Here is a 24,132-nt window from a genome sequence, read left to right on the forward strand (position 1 = left end):
TTTGTTTTTCTTTGTGTGTTCTGTGACTATATATCTGACATCCTTAAATCAGGAGTTCTCTAATGTGAAATTAGTGACTAATTTTTTCATGTATTTTAAATACATTTTAAATAGGCCCAATTAGAATAGAATTGTACTAGAGTTCTTATTTAATTTATTTTGGATGAAGCATCTAGGACTTAGGTCAGTTTGTAGACTTTTGAACTCTGTTTTCGCATAGTTCCTTTTTCCACTAACAATTTTTATTTGAAGATTTCTAATGTTAATTAATTACTGTATTTACCATGCAACCAGGATTGTTGCTTTGCAAGCTTCTGTCCTTTCCTTGGGAAGTTGTTAAATATATGTTTTACTCTGTCCCTTTTCTTCTTTCCCTTTGGCTTATTGCTTTTCCATAACTCAGCATTTTGGGGACCTCTGAAACTTGAGAGACACCTGAATTTCCTATTTATAATTTTCAAGCTGTTTCTTTTAAAATTTTAACAAAATATGCATTGTTTATTTTTTTCACTGTTTTTGTTTCTTAACTAGAGTCGAGTTTGCCCATTTCTAATAGATCCTTCTTCCCAAGCAACGGAATGGTTAAAGATACATTTAAAAGAATCACATTTAGAAATTATTAACCAGCAGGTAAGTATTTTCTATTACTTATTACCATTGATTCTTTTAGAGGCAAGTAGGGGGCACAGTAGATAGAACACTGGGCTTGGAGTCAGGAAGACCCAAATTCAAATCTAGCCTCAGATACTTAATAACTATTTGACGCAGGGCAAAGATACTTAACCTGTGTCTTCCTCAAATTTCTCGGCTATAAAATGGGGATAATAATAGCATCCCCCTCACAGGGTTGTTGTCAATCTTAAATGACATAATATTTGTAAAAGTGTTTAAGTACAGTGCCTGGAACTGGCACACAGCAGGTGCTGTGTAAATACTTGTTTCCTCCTTTCCTTCTTCTCCATTCCCTTCTCATTGTCAAATTTTTGAATTTTTCAAGTAAATTACCTAAAGCATAGTGTGATTAAAGGACTTGAATAGTTCACATAGTTATTTAGTGGCAGAGGTGATAAATAGATGATAAAGAACTAAGATTTCTTGATTATCATTCTGTCTTATTACACTGTCTCTTATTATTCCGTGTTACCTCATTATAGCAACATGACAAACACTAGGCAGCTTATTATAGAATATTTTGTGTTACCTAGTCTAAATCTAACCAAATGCCTCTATATAGCATGAAGGGTTTGGAAACTCCTCTCGCTGTTGCAGATCAATCCCAACTTATAACAGTAGATAAATCTTAGAGGGTTGTGTGAGTCTCAAGAAACTAGTACAGTAACTAGTCCATGGTCACACAGTAAGTGTCAAAGGTAGCATTTGGCCCCAAGTCTTCCTGCCTCCAGCTCCAGCCTTTTTTTCACAACGTCAATTTTTTTCATTATCATTAATTAAATATTTTTGTTTCTTAGAGTCATAGCCTTTATTCAATGCATCATAAATGTCCAGTTAAGTACACTTTTATTACAATATTAGTAAAGATAGAAAAGGAACAAGGAGGCCCTGAACATGACAGTCTATTATTGCTACAAAACTATTCTGTGTTATTTGTACCCTATAGTAAAAATCACTGCAGCATGCTAGGGACTAAAATTGAATTAAAACAGAACAAAGCACCACTAGGAATTATAATGAAACAAAAACAACATTATATTATAATACCTCCCCTAGTGTATGTATATATATGTGTGTGTGTGTGTGTGTGTATACCATCCTTACTCATATATTTTATTCAATGTAATTTCATGTTTCTTTGATTTTCATGACACCTCATGTTCTTGCTCTTAACTCGAGATGCACAAAAATACCAGGGTTAGTCTAGTTGATTGAATAATTGATCTATGATGAGATCATCACTGTGGATCCTTCTAATGGTGCAGATCATAACCATCCATTCCTTCTGTACAACCTTTATTCATGTCTATCTTTTAATGATCCTTGTCTCCCCACAATGGAGTTCCATCTTTTTTAACAGTAGCATTCTTCTGGTAATGCCATATGGATACGAGTCATAGAATACTAAAGAGTGGAATTTTGAGAATCCTGTGATATACATGATGGACCCTAACAATTTATCAATGGAAATTTGCATGAGAGAAGTGATATAAAAGATGTTAGTAGATACCTTGACTGACAGAAAGAGGAGATGGCACTGGTCATATAGTGAGAACAAGGGAGAATAGACAGCCTAAATGCTCCGTTAGTACCCATAAACTACCAAGAAATGTAGGGAAATGACTGTGGAGGTGACTGGAATTCGAGTTCAAGGTCCAAAAGTCTCTCTGCAAGTTGGTTTCCATTTCAGAGTGATAGTAAAGCCTGATTAAATGACTGGGTTTAGGAATCCTCATTTTCCATTTTCATAGCAGGGAGAAAATGTGTCTTATTCTTTTTAAAAGAGTTGAACATATTATTACAAAAAAAAGATCATTGTAATTTATCTTTCCTTTACCCCCAATATTTGATTTTTGAAGTAAGCAAAATTACATTGTGTAACCATTATCTATAAAATATGAAAAGAGAATTGATTTAATATTTTAATATTAATATAGAGTCCCAACATTGGTAGCTAGTTGAAATGAGTACTTACCTTAAATTCCATACTGGGTTCCTTAAATATCTTTGTTTAAATAAATTATTGATAATGACAATTTATTTGATAATTTATCCAAATATAGTTATTTCATTGTCATGTGACCTAATTATGGAAATAATTTGTCATTTTATAAATGCACATTTAAATACATTTATACTACAAATAAGAATGATGCAAACTATTGAAAATATTAATGTAATAATAAAATAACATTCTTATCTTTTACTTACCCAGGACAGCAACTTTATCACTGCTCTTGAGTTGGCAGTAAGATTTGGGAAAACACTTATTATACAGGAGATGGATGGAGTGGAACCTGTTCTATATCCGCTGTTGAGAAAAGATCTTGTTGCACAAGGTAAATTCTTGACAGTTTCCTTGGGATTACTCCTTTAGGAAGTTCAGAAAGAATTAACTCAATACTTTACCCTTCCTTGCTTCTTGTCATAGAACCTAAGTACTTTGGAATAAGTTTTGCTTTTTAATGAAAAGAAGTATATGAAATAGCAGAAGGATGCCTTCTTCCTCCACTTTCATTTAATTGTTATAAAGAACAACTAATAACACTTAGATTTAAAATACAAATTTTATTATAAATTGTGGGAAAGTTTTTCATGTTTATAATTACATAACATTTTTATTAGGTCTTGGGAAGTTAGTATTTCTGAACAGGAGAGAAGTCACATTTATTTGAGCTTTAGAATCTATATACATAAATGTATTATTTCTGTTTCCTTCTTTTTAATCTCTGTTTGTTTCAGGGGATATAGCAAACTTTTATTTCATATTTTCAAAGTGAAACATAGTGCTATTTGCTTCTTTGAACTATTATTTATAGGAAGCCAAAGTCATTTTGTAAAGAAAGCATCAGTCCAATTTTTCTTTGTCTCTAACATGTCAATAATAAGATACAGTTAATACCATGTTTCATGACCAAAATGATCAGAATGATAGTGTGATATGATTGGTTTCCATTCAAGTTCAGATCTAGTAACATGTAAAGACTGATGTAGAAAGAAATTTGTATGCATGATAGAAAAATACAAATAAAAGTTACCAAAATTAAAATTAAAAAAATTAAATTGGAAAATGAGTAAGAAATCCATTTTAAATTTAATATTTAAATTATTTTTTCTTTGGAATGTAATATTTTGATGGACTTACCACTAGGCGGGATGTTGATGACTAGCCTTGAACCTTTTAATTACCCACCTTCAATCCAATAATTCCCTGTCTGGACTCATTCTCCAGTGGTTTACATACTCTCATTACTTATATTCTTCCCATTCCAGTGATATTAAACTCCTGACTATAAAAGAAGAAAGTTTCCTCCTTTATTCCAACTGACTTTTTCTTTATTCCCACACACCTCAACCTAATCTCACCATTGTCCCAGTCCCTTTAATTGTGCCCTCTGGAATTCTTGCCCCATAATTAACAAGTATCATTTTATTTTGAACTACTTCCTCTCTTTCTTCTTCTGTCTTCTAGCACTCACTGAGTCCTTTGATTAACTTTCCTGTATTGATGCAATTCTTTGCATAGCTCCCTGACTCACTGGTTCTGGTAGTCCTAGAAAACTCCTTGCTCTATATTGCTACTTCCAGACACTCCTTATAGCCCCATCACTCAGGACTCTCTCTTCCTTTGATATTAATGCAATTCCAGTGTGTCACCCAATCCAGATCCTGGTGACCATTATACTCCAGGATGTTCTCCCATCTTTCTCAATAAGTTCATGGCCTGGCTAACAGTCTCTGTCTCCCTCCAACTTCCATTCTGATACTAGGGAACTTCATATACATGTTGATGTTCCATAAAATACCATAATTTTCCAGTTTCTCATTATACTCACTTCCTGTGACCTACTTCTCCATTCCATCACATACACACAGGGATGGTTATATCCTTGATTTTGCCATCAGCTGCAAGTATTGTGTTTCTACATCCAAGATCTACAAAATTCCTTTTTCTTCCTAACCCTACTCTTCTTCCTCACCATGAGCTCTAATGCCTCTATGCTAGAATTTCCCCAACTTCTTCTCTATGATCTCATCACATCTTAGTCTTGACCCTTTGGTGAACCAGTTCTTCTCCACACTATCTTCTGATCTTGAATCTTCTGTACCATTGAATTCTTGCAAATCATACCTTAACCAACCCTACCTCTGGTCACTCCCATAATCCTCCTCTAATCCTACTTGAAGAATTTGTGAAACTATTCCTACTAGGTCCACTGTAAACTTACTCACTTCAACTGGGACATTACAGCAGCAAGACACTCTTTCTGCAATCTGAATGCCACAATGCCTATTCCAAGTCTTATCTTCTCTCCTCAAGCTTCCCACAGTACCCCCTAACATCTCAGTCAATAAGCGTATATTAAGATTTACTATAGGTGAAGCAGTGTACTAAGCACTGGGGATACAGAGAAAGGCAAATTGCCCTCAAGCAGCTCACATTCTAACTGACTCTCATCTGAGGATCTCACTTCATCTTTGATCTAGTGTAAATCATGTAACCTTTTTAGGCCTCCATTTTCTCATTTGTTAAAAAATATTTTAATTATTATCCTCAAAGTTTTCATAAGAAAATGTATTTTGTAAATTTTAAAGTGTAATATAAATGTTCTACTATTTAATGCCAAATGTCACATCAAGATCTTGCAGTGAATAAGAGTATTTTGAACATAATTTTTTATGAACCAGTACAGGCTAATATAGAGTTCTGCTTAATTCTTAGTTTATTCTTTTATTAGCCAATGACTATAAATGGTCTATAGAAGTAAGCTATGTACTCATAAGCTGTTTTTAAATACATTTACTTGTTAAATGCTTGTGTAATCATATTAATGTGCTTTAGCAAAATATAGAACAAGAAATAACCATTTGTCTTTTTAAAAAAACAAATAGGTCCACGTTATGTTGTACAAATAGGTGACAAAATTATTGATTATAATGAAGAATTCCGCCTTTTTCTCTCAACAAGAAACCCAAATCCTTTTATCCCACCTGATGCAGCTTCCATTGTTACAGAGGTTAACTTTACAACAACAAGAAGTGGATTAAGAGGACAGGTATGAATGCTCCAATCATCTACTTTAAGGCATTTAGGGAACTCTGCAAGAGTGACTTTAGATGTTTGATACGCACACGTGTGTGAATATATATGTATATATAACATACACATATTTATGTTTACATGTATATGTATATATTTACACACACATATATATTTATATTATAGATTTTCAAAATATTTTGCCAACTATTTGCCAATTTATGCCTGCAGTTTTGAATTCAAATCATACTTGTAAATGCAAATAAAACTTTTGGTTTCATTTCAGTTTTCATCTCGAACAAGCCTTGAAGGGCAATTTCAGCGAAGTTAAAATTTCCTAATTTTTTCTGTTTAGACTGCTTGTATTACTTTATACTTATTCTGTTATGCCATTAAGTAGGTCTATTGGTCAGGCCTTTGGAAATTGCATTACAATGGGAGGAACTCTCAACTTAGAAATCCCTTTCAGGACCTCACTCTGATTGTTGACTGTTATAAAGTTGGTGTCCTTTGTACTGTCTGCCTCACAAGGAGATTGTCAATTGCTAGATGATCATAGTTAACAATAACATAGGATTCTAATTTAAGTTTTTTTTTAATATGAATATGACTTTTCTAGGCTAAACTTTGCATCTTAAATGCTCCTTTGTTAATCTTTCTTCTTCTTCTTCTTTTTTAAATATGGGAGACATTTCAGTTAATGTTAAGCTTGCTGTTTACTTGTTTAACTCCTTTACATCATTCCTTTTTTCCAAAATTTTACTTTGTCTGATGGCCTGTTTCTGTTTTATTGAGCTTTACGTTTTATTTCACTTTTTAAATTAAATATATTTTCTTCTGCCATGTATGACTCTGAACATATGTCTAAAAGAAGCATTTATATTTTGTTGGCAATCTTCATATGTGTGTATATATATATATATATAGACACACACATATATATTCACACACACATAGATATACACTCATACATACATGTATATACACACACATACATATATACATACACACACACACATATATATGGAAAATAACTCCCAATTTCTATAAAATTAATTCACCAAATTACTTTTTTCTATGCCAAAAAGCTATACAAAATTGGCTGCAGGAGTGTTTCTATTTAGTTTTTGTGTATCAAAAGCTAAATGAAGATCCTTATAGTACTCTCTTTGTAGTTATTATTTTTATGTCATCATCTCAACATTTGTTATCTATTTAATAAAATGAATGCCCACCGCTTTTATGATGTTGTTTTACTTCATTTTAATACATTGAGGGTAGTATCTGAAGAACTAACGCTACAATGAGGATAAACTTATTAATATTTTAATAACTTCTTTGTGGAGTTTAAAACAAGTATTTCAAATATTCTACCACTTATTCTCTCCCTTTTAAGTAATTCTTTTATGTATTATGAGAAACAAAGTAGCATATTTTCAGAAATCATTTTAAATATTTGATAAATAAAATATAGGTTATATTAGAGGAAAACACTTTTTTTTAATAAACTTTTGTTTTAAAGCTTTTGGCTTTAACTATTCAACATGAGAAACCAGATCTGGAAGAGCAAAAAACAAAACTACTACAGCAGGAAGAAGATAAAAAAATACAGCTAGCTAAACTTGAGGAATCACTTTTAGAGGTAAAATTTAAATACTTGTCTTGAAAATTTTGCGGGTTTTGTTTCTCTCTCTCCCCCCCCCCCTTATTTTTTTTTTTGTTTGTTTTAGGCAGTTGGGGTTAAGTGACTTGCCCAGGGTCACACAGCTAGTATCAAGTGTTTGGTCTGAGGCCAGATTTGAACTCAGATCCTTCTGACTCCCAGGCCGGTACTCTATCTACTGCACCACTTAGCTGCCCCTTTTTTCTCTTTTTTGATATGGTGATTTTTGCTTTCATTAATTTCTTTTGACATATTTTTGTTTTTTTCAGAGTCAATTTAAAAGTTAGTAATTAGTATTTTAGTACTTACTTAACACTCCCATATATACTAGGCGGTATGGGAGATTCAAAGAATTTAAAACTTGGTCCTTGACATTAAAGAACTTATATTATTATTGGAAAGACCAAATAGTCCATGACACAATTTGATGATGGCTAACTTAGTGGTTTTAGGGTTTGATTGATACACAAACCCCTTCATTAAATTGAATATAGAAGATGCTAACAAAAAATAAAATGAACCACATTTACAAAACCAGGTTGAAATTTATTTTGGCTCAATTTAAATGTGAAATCTCTGTTCATGATATTTCACTTTGGCTTTTAACATAGACACTTGCTACATCCCAAGGCAATATATTAGAAAATAAAGATTTGATTGAATCCTTGAATCAGACCAAAGCAAGCAGTGCACTTATTCAAGAATCACTTAAAGAATCTCACAAACTTCAAGTTTCCCTTGATCAAGTAAGTATATTTTTGCCTTTCTATTTATGCAGTATTTCTGAATATTTAATTGCTTAGGCACTTATTTTAGCCTCATAACTGAAAGATTGTGTCAGCAAGTTGCAGTATAGTAGCCTGGTTAATAAACATTGGGAAATTCAGCCCTGTTTTCCTAATAGACAACATATACTCCAAAATAATGCAAGGCAGAAATATCCTAGCTTTGATTTTAGACCAGACAACCTTATTTATATAGTAGTTGGTTGTACGCTTCATAGACAAGTGCAGATTTTATGAAACCTCTGCTTTAAAGATTATGCATCAGCAAAGATGCCTGCCCTCAAGTTACCTGAACCTTTTGGTAATTTGGTAGTGACTAAAGAAAATATGTGCAAATTTGCATAAAAGACAATTTTTTCCTCATTCCTTTTATGAGCAGTGGTGATATTAGCAACATACAACTGCTTGAACAGTTAAAAATGATAATATCTTTTAGTGGGGAAATTATTATACAACCTAATGGAATCCTCATTTCAAGCCTAGTGTAAGTCTGCTCCTATCCTTTGATTTCCACAGCTGGAAGTAATCTCTAGAATTCTACTAAAATTTACCATAGTGCTGGCATTTTTGAAATTAATTTTGAATTTGTGATATAATTATCTTTATACAACGTTTATCTCCCCCACTGGATTATAACCTTCTTGAGGACAGGGATTTTATCTGTTTTGCATTCCATCTTTTAACTTTGCTTCCTTAGTACTTAGCAAATGCTTTGGTCATAGTAATAGGCACTTAGTAAATGGTTGTGCAGTTGAATTTAATACAGTTACACAGCATTGATCTGTGAAATAATGAGATCATATGGATGAGTGAATTTTCCAGATTATACATTTAAAAAGTGCATTAGATAATTTCCTGACAACATAGTGAACACAGTTCACAGAACTTCACAGAACAAATCCTAAATGCATTTGTTCTGTAAAACTTGAACTCAGTCAAAAGGCCACACCCTAGGACCTAGAAGGCCACATGTGGCCTTGAGGCCACAGGTTCTCCATCCCTGGTTAGCCTTTCCTTGATGACCTGTGACCATCATTACAGATCTCACTTGTTTAGCAATAATTTAATTTTATTAAGACCTTAGGAATTTTTAACACATTCCATGCAATTTACCATCTATATTAGCTGGCACCAGACACAACTGATTTTCTGTGTTGTTTCTGCTGTCTCTCACTTCTGCAGCTACTTAGTGTTTCTGCCAGGCACTTGTGCCTTCCTTCACTTCAAATTTATTAGTTACTATAAACTCAAGAGAAGCGGAAGTTGTCAATGGAACCGGGATTCACTGAACTTTCACATTAGAAACCTTAATTTTATGCACAGTATCTCTCCTTTGATGTGAAGATCTGAGGGTTGTTCCATTCCTTTCCTACATAGTATAAAATGTATGGCCTTTGATAGAAATTGTTCTCCCTGGTTCTCAGATTTTGTCCCCTGTACTTTCTTTGTTCTTGACCGTTGTGAATATTTGGAATTCCCAGAAGTCTGACTACTGGCCTAGTGAAGTTCTACTGTTGTTTTAGTCTTCAAATATATACAAGTACAGGTGGACATAACAATTTCTAATTTAAAAATTTTGTATTTTTCAGCTATTGTTCCTTTTGAGTAAAACATCAGAGACATTGCAGTAAACTAAAACCCCTAGATCTTTTTCAGACCAACTGTTGTTTAATGAGACCTTCTTGATCTTATACTTGTGAAGTCAATTTTTTTAACTTGTAGAAGACTTTACATGTTAAATTCTGTCTTATTAGGTTTGTCCCATTATTCTAGTTTGTCAAGATAGTTTATTATCTGTCATCTCTTATGTTCTTTTTGTGTTGTGTCATCTGAAAATTTGAGAAGGATGCCATCTATGCTATTATCCAAGTCATCATCATCATAATAAAAAAAGTTAACAATGCCCTGGGACATTCAACTGGAGGGCCTGTATCCCAGATGACATTGATTGAGTAATAACATTCTCAGGGATCTTCCTTTACTAATCTCTATGAGTTAGTGGTGTTGGCTGCCTAGCACTTAACCCTTCCCCTGCTATCACTACCTGCTTTCTTTTTCTGTATCTCAGCCCTACTCTCCCAGATCTCTATCTAATTCTGCCCTCCAGAGCCCCCATTCTATCATTAGTAAACTTTTCTTTATCCTGTAATACTTCTTCCATCTTCTTGCACTCATAGAAAATAATACTGTCCTAGGTAACCTCTCCAATACTAGATGTGTCTTCTCTCTTGTCCTCTAAATAACTAAGTTAGGATAGGCTTGGTCCTTGCTCCTTATGGCCACTTTCAGACTCTCTCTTGTCACAGTCATTTAGCATGCTCTCTTCCTATCAGATTAAATTCATTTAAATGAATAGTTGTTAACCCTTTTTTATGTCATAAACCTCACTGGTAATCTGGTAAGGCTTATAGGCCCCTTCTAATAATTGAAGGAAATGATAAATTTCAGTTAGAGTTTAATGAAAATAAAGATGTAATTTTTTTTCTTATCCAAGTTCATGATTTCCCTGAAATCTAACCACAAACCTATAGATTCCAGATTGAGAACCTCTGTTCTTGATAGATATATTATGCCATCTTCCTCCTGGTGAAAATTATATGCTGCCTTTCCAGGTCATTCTCCCTTCTTTCTCAGGCAACTCAGTACCTGGCCCATAGTCTTTATTTCTTATCCCTGAGAGGCAGGTTCCATAGTGGATAGAACACTGAACTTGGATTTAGGAAAATCTGGATGACTTTGGGCAAGTCAATTAACTCTTCTGTATCTCTGTTTTCTTATCTGTAAAATGAGAGTGTTCAGCTAGATGACCCCTAAGCTCTCTGCCAATTCTATCCTATGATGCATGCCCTTATACTTGAAATCATTGGTGTATGTATTGATTCCAGTTGTGTTCCCCAGATTCCTAGTTCATCAGCCTCTTTAATTCCCTTGGGCTGTATTACACTATGTATCAAAAGCAGGGCTTCTGCCCGAATCTTCCTAATATAAAGGCCAACCTATTAATCACTATGCTAAGTATTTTTTGTGTTGGATTGCCTTGATTTGGCTTTCATTTGGTCTGGTACTTCAGTCAGTTCTTTTAAGATCATTACAAAACCATTTAAATATAGTCTTGTTTAGTTGTTATCTATCTTTCTTTTCCATAACAATAGCAAGAGACAGTTTATCAAATGCTTTGCTAAAAAAAGAGTCCAATCTAATGCATTTTTCTGATCTTCCAGTTTAATCACTTTATTGAAAAAGGAAATGGAATTAGTTTGGCATAGCTATTCTTTATGAAATTATTTTGGACTTTTGTGATTGCTGTTTCCTTTTCCAGAGGTTTACTACCGTATCTTTAATAATGTGTTCTAAGATTTTTTACCAGGAAAAGAAGTGTTGCTCATTGTTTCTGCTATATAGTTTACAAATTCTTTGGCTTTATTTCTTTCTTTTTAAAAAATAATTTTTTTATTTTTTCCCCAATTACATGTAAAAACAATTTTCAACATTCATTTTTAAAAAATTTTGAGATCCAAATTCTCTCCCTCAACTAAATGTTTGTTATTCCCTCTTTGAGCCAATTCCATTGAGAGAAAGGTTCAAGCACTCTCCCATCTCTCCTATCTTCACCCCACTCCCCATCATAAAAGCTCTTTCTTACCTCTTTTATTTGAGATAATTTACTCCATTCTACCTTTTCCTTTCCTGTTTAATTTATTTTTTTAGGTATCATACCATAATATCCAGCTCACACCCATACCCTCTGTCCAAGTATGTCCTCCTACCTGCCCTAAATAATGATAAAATTCTTAGGAGTTACAAATATGATCTTTCCATGTAGGAAAGTAAACAGTTTAACCTTGTTGAATCCCTTATGGTTACTCTTTCCTGTTTGCCTTTTTATGCTTCTCTTAAGTATTGTATTTGAAAGTCTGGTTTTGTATTCAACTCTGGTCGTTTTATCATGAATGCTTCAAAATCCTTTATTTCATTGAATATTCATTTTTTCTCCTCAAGCATTATATTCAGTTTTGCTGGGTAGGTGATTCCTTTTTTTTTTTTTTTTTGTAATCCTAGCTCTTTTGCCTTTTGGAATATCATATTCCATACCCTCTGATCCTTTAATGTAGAAGCTGCTAAATCTTGGGTTATCCTGACTGAGTCTCCACAATATTTGAGTTGTTTCTTTCTGGATGCTTGGAATATTTTCTCCTTGAACTGGGAGCTCTGGAACTTGGCAATAATAGTCTTGTGTTCCTGGGAGTTTTCATTTTGGGATCTCTTTCAATGAAGTGACTGCTAGATTCTTTCAATTTCTATTTTACTCTCTGGGTCTAGAATATTAGGACAGTTTTCCTTGATAATTTCTTGAGAGATGATGTCTAGGCTCTTTTTTTTTTATCATAACTTTCATGTAGTCTAGTAATTCTTAAATTATCTCTCTTGGATCTGTTTTTCAGGTCACATTTTCTTCTATATTTTCATTCTTTTAATTAATTTTTTTTATTGTTTCTTGATGTCTCATGAAGTCATTAGCTTGCACTTGCCCAATTCTAATTTTTTAAGGAATTATTTTCTTTAGTGAGCTTTTGTACTTCCTTTTCCATTTGTCCAGTTCTATTTTTTAAGATGTTCTTTTCTTTAGCGAATTTTTGCACATCTTTTCCAATGTGGCCAATTCTGTTTTCTAAGGAGTTCTTCTCTTCAGTGGATTATGTAACTCTTTTACAATTTAGCATATTCTGTTTTTTAAAATGTTTTTTTTCCAATATTTTTTTGTGCCTCTTTTACCAAACTGTTGACTCTTTTTTCATTGATTTTCTTGCAGCTCTCTATTTTCCCAATTTTTCCTCTACTTTTCTTATTTGATTTTTAAAATCCTTTTCGAGCTCTTCCATGAATTCTTTTTGGGCCCAAGATCAATTCATGTTTTTTTTTTTTTTTCTGAGACTTTGGATGTAGCAGTTTTGAATTTATTTTGTCATCTCCTGAGTTTGTGTTTTGAGCTTTCCTCTCACCACAGTGACTTTCTAGGGTCAGAGTTTTTTGGGGGGGGTTCTTGTTGTTTTCAATTTTTCCAGCTCATTTATTGGCTTTTAAGTTGATGCTTAAAATTGGGCTCTACTCCTTGGGTGTAGGGGGCACTGTCCCAAGCTTCAGGTTTTTTGTGCAGTTGTTTTCAGAGCTAGCTCTGGAAGTTTGTAAGTTTTCAGTTCTTGCAAGGTGGTAAGATCTAAGGAGAAGTATGTTTATTATTCTCCTGGCCTGTGCTCTGGGCTGTGAGTGACCACAGGCACTCTTTTCTGCCCTGGAACTGTGACCAGGGTCCTTGCTCCCCGGTGGCAGCAAGATCTGTGCTAGTGCTCCTCCTCACCTTGGAACTGCAGCTCAGGACTGTAACCTGGATTGGTGTATGGGCAATGCAATGGAGTCCTGCACCCACTGCCAGCAAAGGCACCCCAGTAATCTCCTTCTGACCAGTTGTCTGCTCCCTTTACCATATGTGGACTGAGAGCTCTGAGAGCCTCTGTTGCCAATTTAATTGCTCCCAAGGCCAGCTGCTGGCATGCTGAGGCCAGGACTACTGGTGTCTTGCCAGGGCTTTACCTGCACTGGACTTCACTCCACTCCACTCTTACCCCCATGTGACAGATCATTTCTGCCAATCTTCTAAGTTGTCTTGGGCTGGAAAATTGTTTCACCCTGTCCTTTTGTGGATTCTGCCTCCTCAGAATTTGTGTGAAGGTGTTATTAAAGTTTGGAGGGGAATTTGGGAGAGCTCAGATGAGCGCCTCCCTTTTATGTGCCATCCACCCCACTTCCCTTTTGCTTTCTTTCAAAAAAAAATATTGCATCATTTGCCCTGTTGTAGTCCTTCAGTGCCTTTCTTATTTCCTAGGATTTTCCAGTTATCTCTTATAGTGACTCAGCAATCACATCTGATAATACCTGAGGATTGATTTCATCCTGGCCTAGTAGCCTTTATGACGTTAAAGACTTTTGCATTGTAGCTTCTTCCTACCTTTCAAGTTTTCTTATGCTCCAGTACTTTCCATGCACTCTGAGATCCAGATATACTGGCCTATTTACTGTTCCTTACATGGCACATCATTTTTTTTTTTTTACTTATTTCATCTGCATTGTCTGTTCCCATGTTTGGAATGCTCTCCCTTTTTATCTCTGTCTCCTAGCTCCCTTGGCTTCTTCAAGACTCAACTCAAATTCCACGTTCTGTAGGAGACATTTCTTGGTCTGCTTTGCTGCTAGTCTCTTCTCTTTCATAGTATCTTCTACTGTGTCTTGTATGTACTTTGCATCGTTTCCTCCATTTACGAATATAAACTCCTTGAGGGCTAGTGCTGTCTTTTGCTTTTCATTGTATCCCTAGCACTCAACATAATAGTAAGCTGTTACTAGTACATAGTAAATAAGCTCTTAATAAATACTTGTTGATTGATTGATTGACTGGAGACCTTTCCTTATGTAAGTAAAGATGTCCTACCAATTTTATCTGTATCAACATATGAAAGAATGTAAGGGGGATGCAGTGGATTCTCCTTCCCTGGGGGCTTGCAGGCCGAAAATGGCTGGGTGAGAAGTTGTTATTGATGCTGAAGAAGGGATGTGTCTTTAGGTAGGGATTGGAATAGACGTGCATTGAAGTTTTCCAACACTTAAGATTTGGTGATTTTGCCGACATAAACCTGATAAAGTTTAACTCTAACTGCATCTTCATATTGCTGTAAGTTGTAGTTCATTGAACTCAGAATCAGAAGACCTGTGTACTGTTTGTCTTTCTTCTCAACTTTTTGTTTGATTCTTTGAAAGCTTTTGCTGGCCTCAATTTCTTCATTTTTAAAAGAAAGGTTTTTACTAGTTGATTTCTAAGGCCCCATATATCTGAAAAATGCTGTGATCTTGATGATACATGTATAATGTGAGTTACATGGTAGATAGGACACTGTAGGAAGAGTAAGTTGCCTCAACTGGAATTGAACTCCAATTACGTCTTTGCTACTGTTTTGTTACACGGCCTTTAGTAAGTCTTTGGGCCGATTTCCTCATCTACAAAATAAAAGAGTTAGAATTGATCATATGTAACCTTTTTCATTTTCAGCATTCTATAATTATGTTAAATGGTAAAACATTGAGTAGCTATTTACACAGTGGTCCTTAGGTGGCAGTAAAATACTGATCTTGAGCTTTTTTGCCTTTTTTTATGCACAGGAAAGGGATACCTATCTCCCTCTAGCTGAGAATGCCAGCAAGATGTATTTTATTATTTCAGACTTGTCTAAAATTAATAATATGTACCGTTTTAGTTTGGCCTCATTCCTTCGACTTTTCCAACGAGCTCTGCAGAACAAACAGGTATGTGGCTTAACTTGAGTCCAGGGATACAGTGATGAAATCACTATTTGTGATGCTAACTTTTGATGATTAAGCTGCTCTGAAAACTTTCATGGAAAAATGTAAAATCAGTACATACATTGTCAGATGAGAGTATGTTACAACTTAAAACAATAAATAAATAAAATTACTTTTTCCATAAATACAATATATAATCCTGTCAGATAGTCCAGATTCAATTAAATATAGCTCATGCTAAAATATCACCATAGTCTTAATATTTTTAAAATGTTGTATGTTTCCAGGTATTGTGACCATTTACAGTAATTTCCTAGTCAAGTAGGTCACTTACCTTTTTGTAATGTTTTCATCAAAGTGTCATTTTTAAATGTCTGGTTTTCAAAAGGAAGCAACAACAATGTATTTATTATTAATTGTTCCCCCACCAATGTTTCTTATTGAAGTTTTTTTCTAAAATAAAATTTGAAGTAAATACAAGTGAAACCAAGTGGACTAGGTCTTACTTTTTGGCCACACCTTTAGTATAAGAAGTATGGCCTGCCCCAAATGATATTTCCAGACTTTAAGCTATATGGCTCTGGTGTCCTTCAGATTAAACGGCCATGTTTGATTGACATGATTACTTGCCTGTATATCTCCCAGTAATCACTTTCTTTCAGTTTTATGACATTTCTATACCTAGTGTTTATTTTCCCTTGGAGACTTAAAACCATTTGAACTCGTTGCTTTGTTTTTTACACTAAATTAAGTTTTATGTAATGAAATGAAATAAATAATTTAATATTGGTTTTAAAAAAACTATAATTCTTTTGCAAGTATAGAATTAGACTTTTAAGATTTTCAGAAATGATTGAAAAAAGACTTGATAGTAAAGTAGGTATTTCTCCCACTGTTTTTCTACTTTATTTCCTTTGCTGAGGATCTATGTCCTGTAGGAGAACAGGCATGAGTGAATACATGATTCATTTTTATCTTTTTCTCTACAGTCTAATTCCTTGACTTTTTACTTAGATTTACAGATAGTTTAAAAAAAATTATAAAGTAAATTATGATAATGTAGTCCATAAGATTCTGGACTTGGAGTCAAGAAGACCTGAATTTGAACTCTGTATCAATCACTCCAGTTATTTGACCCTTGGCAAGTCACTTAAATCTATTAGCCTCAGTTGCCTCATCTACAAAACAGGGAGAATAATGTCACAGGGATGTTGCAAGGATTAAATGAAATGATATATCTAAAGCTCTTTGCAAACCTTATAAGTGCTATATATGTGAGTTATTTTTATTAAAATTTAAAACTGTGCCCAGTTAATATAATCCTGTTTTGTTGATGTTGGCCAACAAGAGTTGGTGAGAGCTGCTTCATGGTAGCATGCGGTATCCTAGTAATATGTGAGCAAGGAAATAAATTTAAACTTACAACAAAACTAAATAAAAACTATTCTCAGATATTATTCTCATTTGTAAAGTTTTTACTTCTTAAGCCTGGTTTGTCATAATAAGTCTAATTGCATGATCATTAGATAAATCAGCTCGTAGATACCATTGATTATACTATTTTCTTGTGCTTTTAATGTAATTTATTACTAAAATTAATTACCAAGAGTAAAAAACTTCTATTTCTTCCAAAGTCCACACTGGGTCATACAGACATTGGACTCTTTCTTAGCTTTATTTAGTTATTATAAATAGTGTTAATTGCAAGTACAGTTGTGATCTAAATTAAGAAAAGTTAAAAATAGCCATTAACATCTGAATTGTAGCTGACTAGCTCATAATGTTGATATTGATACTATGATCACAGGTTCTATCCCCATTGTGGGGCTGGTTCTAATCTGTTCAAGGTCTAGAGATTACATTGTTATAGTCGGTTAAAATTACATTAAAATATTAAATATGTAATTTTTTTTTAAGGCAGTGGGGGTTAAGTGACTTGCCCAGGGACACAGCTAGTAAGTGTCAAGTGTTTGTTCTGAGGCCAAATTTGAACTCAGGTCCTCCTGACTTCAGGGCCGGTGCTCTATCCACTGCGCCATCTAGCTGCCCCTGTAAGTTTTTTTCATGTGTTAGTTTTTGAGAGTGAGGTCCTATAGTACTTTTGCTGAAAAATTTTAAAGTTAAAGTATTTATTTACCCATTTTTGCCTTTCTTCTCTTTTACCAGTATTCAAATAATATTAATCAAGGTCATTTTTATATTATTAGTAAATGAGAATGCACATTTACTTTGAAACTAGAAGTTGAGAACCTGCCTGAACCATTGGTTTTTCAACTGTTTTTGCATCATAAGTAATAGGCAGTGATAGGACAGGGTAATGGAGAATCAATGTATGGTAAAGCAACATAATTCTGGCTCCTTTCTCTGATGCTAGGGCCAGAATTAGATAGAGTGTAGTTTGAACCCTTGGCTTACTTGAGACTTGTTTAGCTATTCTAGAAGCTTTATGAAAGCACAGCACTTGCATAATACTGGTTTTATCCCATAAATTATAATATCTAATAGAATATTTATAAAATATTTATAGAATATCCTCATTTTAATACTTTAGATGAAGAGTAGAGGTTTTAATCTAAAGTAATCAAAACATTGCATCTGAGTTATGAATAGAATCACAAGTTCCTTGAACAGTGTCTCCAGTCTTGGATTTTTACTTTCAGGGCTACTGAAGATACTAAGATTTTTACAATATGTCTGATTAAAGTGTCCTTCAAACCTCAAACTGTGCAGATTTTATTTTTAGCAGCAGTTGGAATGGAAATGGTTTGGTGTGGACTGTGTTACTATTATCCAACTTTCAAGAACTTATACGTTTTTCCTGGAAAGCTCTTTGTGACACAAATTTGGAGTTATTAAAAACTAGTATGATGTAATAATGATTATTAACAATGATAAAATTATATAGCACTCTACTATTGTAACAAAATTAAAATATAAAAACAGCTATTTGCAGGAGACTATATGCATTATTGTCCAGGTAGAAAACTTTGGGGCAGGTAGGTGTGGATAGAGCACTGGCCCTGGATTCAGGAGGACCTGAGTTCAAGTCTGGCCTCAGATGCATAACACTTACTAGCTGTGTGACCCTTGGCAAGTCACTTAACCCCATTGCCTAGCCCCCCCCCAAAAAAGAAAAGAAAACTTAGACATAGATGCAGTTCTGTCAGTTTGAGCAAAGTTCTTTCCACCTGAATTACTTCTTTTGACAGACTGGAGTGGGAGGTAGCAAATTCTTTTGATGACTAGAGACAGAGGAAGCAAATTCTAGGAAGTCTTGAATTGAAAGGAATAAATTTTGGGGAATCTTTTTTGATGTATTGGATTGCCTATCAACTTCATGATACTTTTGACTTTTCCATTTGCTACACACAGGATTCTGAAACTACTGAACAGAGAATCCAGTCTCTTATCAGCTCATTAAAACATATGGTATATGAATATGTGTGCCGTTGTCTGTTTAAGGTAAGAATGATGATCACAATTTGCAAATATTATTTCACAGAAGGAACTTTTTTGTTTAATTATAATATATGTTTGCTTCTATTAAGTAGAAATTAACTGGTTCTTGAAATTCTAATTTCAATTGGAAAGCTCTAAATAAGGACATATTTGATATCTCTCCAAACAAATCTTCACTCTGGTGATAAGCATGAGTATTCCACAAGGTTATCTGAGAGTCCTCTTCCTGCTTTTGGGGAAAATTAATTAAATAAATGTATATTAAGTGTCTACTTTGTACAGGGCACTGTTCAACTCACAGGACTTTGACAAATATTTGTAAGCTTGTAAATCACTGCTTTTTCATTTATGTCAGTCTTAGAGGGTATATGATCTAAAGTAACATGTTAATTCATAATTTTTGTTTGAAATTTTAATGATACCCCTATGTTTATAGCATAGTAGATAATGAATATTTTTGCCATGCATAGTTGCATCATCATTTTTATGGGTGTCATTAAGACAGATTTCTATAGTGGATAGATGACTGTCCTTGGAGTCAGCAAGATATGGGTTCAGAATCTGCCTCTGACATATAGCAACTGTGTGACTATGGTAAAGTCGCTTAACCTGTCAGTGCAATCCAAGATGATAAATTACAGATTATGTATGCTGACCTGTGCTCTTGGAAGGGATTCATAGGTCCAGACCAAAAAAAAATGGAGTTTATTATGAAACAAAATATTGAAAATATTGCGTGCTGCTGTCTCAAAATGCCTGACGAAAGACACAAAGAATTTCATAGAAGGGCCTGAAGTTCCAGATAATTGTGGAAAATATTGAGAGAAAAACACAAAATTAAGGCTCCCAGGAGAAGAAACGTGCACTCTAGTTTGTAGGTCTTTTTTATATGTAATGTTTAGAAAAAAATGGTCTTTTAAGGATAGCAGAAAAGAATAAATTCCCAAGTGATGATTCAGTACTATTATGACTGAATTAGATTGATGATTGCTCATTATATAATTAATGTTGAATTTTAATTTTTCTCATAAGGCCTTGTTATGATGTTGTTATTTTATGATATTTTATGATTTTATGTTAAATAAATGAAATGATCCTGTTCATCATATTTATGGTGTTTGAAATAATTTTTTTATCTATAGTTTTTATGCTAATGTTATTCAAGCTTCTTTAGTTTAAATATAGTTTTATGGTCTAGTGAATATTGTTGGAAAAAATTTTATTATATTTCATTCATATTTTTAGTTCAGTGAGACTTTTTCCCTAGTCAGTGACCTATAAAGGTGAAATATTTAACTTTAAAAGGAAGTGTCAGCAAAGAGAAACAAAATCTTCTTAAAACAGATTTGAATCTTTGAAGCTTTCTCACTCAGTTTTTACAGTTGGCAAAAAATGGTGCATCTCCTTGCCAGAGGGGAGACTAGCAGGGTAATAGAACGTAAACTTCTTTAAAAATGAAACTACTCTAAACATATTTTTTCCACTCTAGTGGTCCATTGTATACCATGAAGTCCAGACATAAATGCCAGTATAAATAGTAAATTCTGCAGCTCCCTGAGGATCTTGTGATAGAGCAATATCAACAGTGAGTGCCTTGATAAAAGCACTGCTAGAATTAACCATTCCCTTAGAGCAAGATGAGAAATTTGTGAAATCTTTTAATTGCCATGAAAGGTTTGAAAGAGGAAGTTAACAGTACTGTGAGTAGTGAGGCAAAGCTATTTATATGCATAGTTCCAGGTAGAATAGGGAAAGGCAGAAAACTTTATACTTATTCATTCATTCAGCAAATTGGTATTGATCACTTACTATGTCTAAAACAACATACTAGGTATTCTGTAGATCACCCACAGAGCAGAATCTGCATCACAGATACCTATAAATCCCTGCCCACTAAGGGGGAAAATAATAGAATAGTTGCATTCAAAGTGGTCTGAAGTATTCATTTCATCTGTCTTCCTCAACTACCAACTCATCTCCTTGATTAAAGGAGATTAACATAAACATCTTTATTACTGATTTAAATGATTCATAGCCCTTACAGTTATGAGTTTCTTATTGATATCTAACCTAAATATTTGTATCTTAGTTTAAGTCCACATATTTTCTTATCACTTTATTTAATATGAGAATTTAAATCCTATATAATAAATAATATCATGGTTTGTAATTAGAAAGAGGTATAATAAGTATTCAGTATCTAGCCATTTTCATGCAGTAATAAAAATATGACGATAAGTATCATCATTTCAGATGGTAGATATCCACTCTCTGGATGACTGGAGAGAGTTAAATTCAAGTGTGCTTTTTGTATTAGAAGACAGTGTGAGAGGTTTAACTGTTTTATTATTTGCTTTTAAATTTCTGAAATATCTTGGTTATTTTTTGTTTTTGTTTAACTTGAATAAATTTTTCTTCTCTTTAAAATTAAGGATCATTAAGGAAATGTTGTGGCTTAGAACACCCAAGCCATGTGTATAATTGCAAAATTCATATTTCAGTTTTAGCAGTGTTAAAGTATGCATCATATATTCAGGAACCAAGAGTTCTTCTCTCAGTAGAATATCAGAAAGCACATTAATCCTCAAGTAACAAGCTGCATTGCTCAAGATTCGGCACACTGACCTCAGCTACAATGAAACCAATCCCCTATTTTAGTTAGAGCTTTCTGGGCTTTCAGCAATCAGCATAATATTAAACTGCATGCCAGGATTTGTTTCATGCTGCAGAGTTTTGCTGTTGTGTCAGTGAAGGCAATATGACAACAATAGACTATCTGAAAATAGAAAGAAACTGGGATTTTGGTTATTAGTATGCATGTCACATTGAACTGCCAGTGAGGTGACCTGGCACAGAAAAAATGATTGACTTGTTTTGTAACAGTAAATTTGGGCTGTTTAATAAACTACACAAACTAGAGCAAGCTGTCTCACAGTTTTTTTTACAAAAAGCATTGACTTATGTAATTTCCTTTCATTCGAATAACAACCTAAATATTTTAGACAGTTATAAGATAGTTGGCAGATTTAATTTTACCCAAAACAAAAACAAAACCATATCATTGTATTTTGTGTAACACTCTTCTATCCTAGTTTAATGTCCAGACAGAATAATAGTAAGAGATGTGGCAATATTAATTTCCAATAGTTACAGTGAGAGAGTCTGGGATGGGAATTAGTTTATTGGAAATAGTTTCAATAGGAAAAACCTTCTAGAATGACCTTATAATGACATTCTATTCCCCGCAGAATCTGAAGGTAGAATAACTACCTTACAGTACCCAAAAGTAGATTAGGAAGAACATTTGGTAATCATGAAAAATCCCTCATGATACAATTACAAAAAAGCAAGATAGTCTCTGCCCTTAAGGAGCTTACTTTCTGATAGGTGAAGGTGATACATGTGGGAGAATAATTTCTAAGAGGGTCTTTTGGGTTTGGGAAATCATTTAAGTGTAGAAAATGGAGTCTTAGGGCCATTGATTGATACATTCTTTCTAACCTTGTTAGTGTTGATTTGATTATTGTTCTTAAAGTATGTAGGAATTGAAATGAGGAAGGAAAACCAATTAGGTCTACTCATTGATATAGCTCCTGGAACCCACACAAATGTCATCGTTCAAACTGCTGTAGTGTGTGGGAGGTAGGGTGAAGGGTGGGAGGAATAGTATAGTAAGAAGATGACCAGAAGGCAGTATGGTAAGGCTGGCCAGTTATGGTGTGTTCTAACCAATGAGGTGTGTAGGACCACAGCAAAGGAGATGAAGTACTCAGTCAAGGGTAGAAGGTGAATTAACAACATGGAACAGAGAAGGTCAGAATACTTTCTACTTTGTTTACTATTGAATTAAGAAATTTGAAAATATTTTCTGTTAGAAAAACTATCTGTTCAAATTTCCAAGGATGTTCCACACACTATATGCCATTTCTGTGGGTTCTTGGAGTTATTCCTATGTGTATGAATTAGGTCCACATACTATAGCAGCTTGAATCATGATATTTGTGTGGGTTCTAGGAGTTATCAGTGCATAAATTTAATTGGTTTTCCTTATTCATTTCAAAGGCTTCTCCCAATGAGTGATAATGTGGTAATAGGAAGAGCCTCATACACAAGAATTATAAGTACAAATGAAATTTATTCAAGGAATTATATACAGCCAACCAAGGCCCCAAGAGCAGTAAAGGCAGGAGTAGGGAGCTGGGATTCTATAAATCGACATCCACATTGAAATGACGATGTTTTAGTTCCTAAGATAGCTTCCCCAAGTGTTCCATTTTGTGCAAGAAAAGTCCTACTTGTGATTTGTGTTAGAGATGCTTCTTTAGGTTTCTAGGGCTCCAGAGTGGTGACTGTCAACAAAGCAAAATGTTATGTTACCTCTGCTTCCAGATCATGATTTGGGATCTTTGACCCGTATAACTGGTTGATTGGGTAAAGGAGGAAGAGAAGGAAAGTAGTAGAGAGTCTGACTCATTCCATGTGGTTTAGGTTGGGCCAGACTGAGACCAGTCTTCTGGTAGCATGGTTGATATTGAAATGACATAAGAAAATTGTAGGTCGTTCAATAGTTAATAAAAGTAGACTTACCTAGTCATAGCAGGAGAAGGATACTAAACAAGGATAGGCATTGAGAACATTATGGGTTGATTCAGCTGAATGAAGCTCTTCTGTCTCTTAATTGCCACCACACTACATACCAGCTAAGCACCGGAGCACGCCTGTAGTTCTTCATAGCTGTTTTGTATTCAGATGACCAGAAAGTGATATCAACAGGGTGAGCCAAATTAAATCTTGAGGATGATTTCAATACAGCAAAAATTCGCCCAACTTTCATGGAGGTGGGGTTATTAAGGTACTGTTTTCATTACACATGGATGATATTTATGTTCTTCTGTAGATACAGGAGACTTACTTTCATGGCCATGGTCGGCCTTCTCAGCATTTTTCCTAGGGGTAGTGGCCATGAGCCCATACCAAGAACAAAGGTGCCCAAGTTTGTTTGTAGCCTGAATTACTGATTTAACTCAAAATTCCTGTGCCAGTCTCAAGCCTCTAAAGCTGGGCTTCTTAAACTTTTTCCACTTGCGACCCACAGTTTAAGAAGTGCTACGAGCACATAGTAGATGTAGTGAACAGGTTAATATTCACTCAGGCCCTTTTAT

General features: G+C 34.2%; 1 protein-coding gene across 3 annotated transcripts in view; it reads left to right on the plus strand.

Annotated features, from left to right (window-relative positions):
• Nucleotides 1-24,132, plus strand: part of DYNC2H1 (dynein cytoplasmic 2 heavy chain 1) — a 363,910-nt gene that overhangs the window by 172,981 nt on the left and 166,797 nt on the right. For all 3 annotated transcript variants that reach the window (XM_027849539.1, XM_027849541.1, XM_027849540.1), the window contains exons 64-70: nt 532-630; nt 2,888-3,011; nt 5,566-5,729; nt 7,236-7,355; nt 7,988-8,122; nt 15,371-15,514; nt 18,884-18,973. In XM_027849539.1, the coding sequence (XP_027705340.1) occupies nt 532-630; nt 2,888-3,011; nt 5,566-5,729; nt 7,236-7,355; nt 7,988-8,122; nt 15,371-15,514; nt 18,884-18,973 (876 nt within the window). The remainder of the gene's footprint in view (nt 1-531; nt 631-2,887; nt 3,012-5,565; nt 5,730-7,235; nt 7,356-7,987; nt 8,123-15,370; nt 15,515-18,883; nt 18,974-24,132) is intronic.

Source organism: Vombatus ursinus, unplaced genomic scaffold (assembly GCF_900497805.2).
Source record: "Vombatus ursinus unplaced genomic scaffold, bare-nosed wombat genome assembly UNPS02007612.1, whole genome shotgun sequence".
Taxonomy (NCBI): Eukaryota; Metazoa; Chordata; class Mammalia; order Diprotodontia; family Vombatidae; genus Vombatus; species Vombatus ursinus.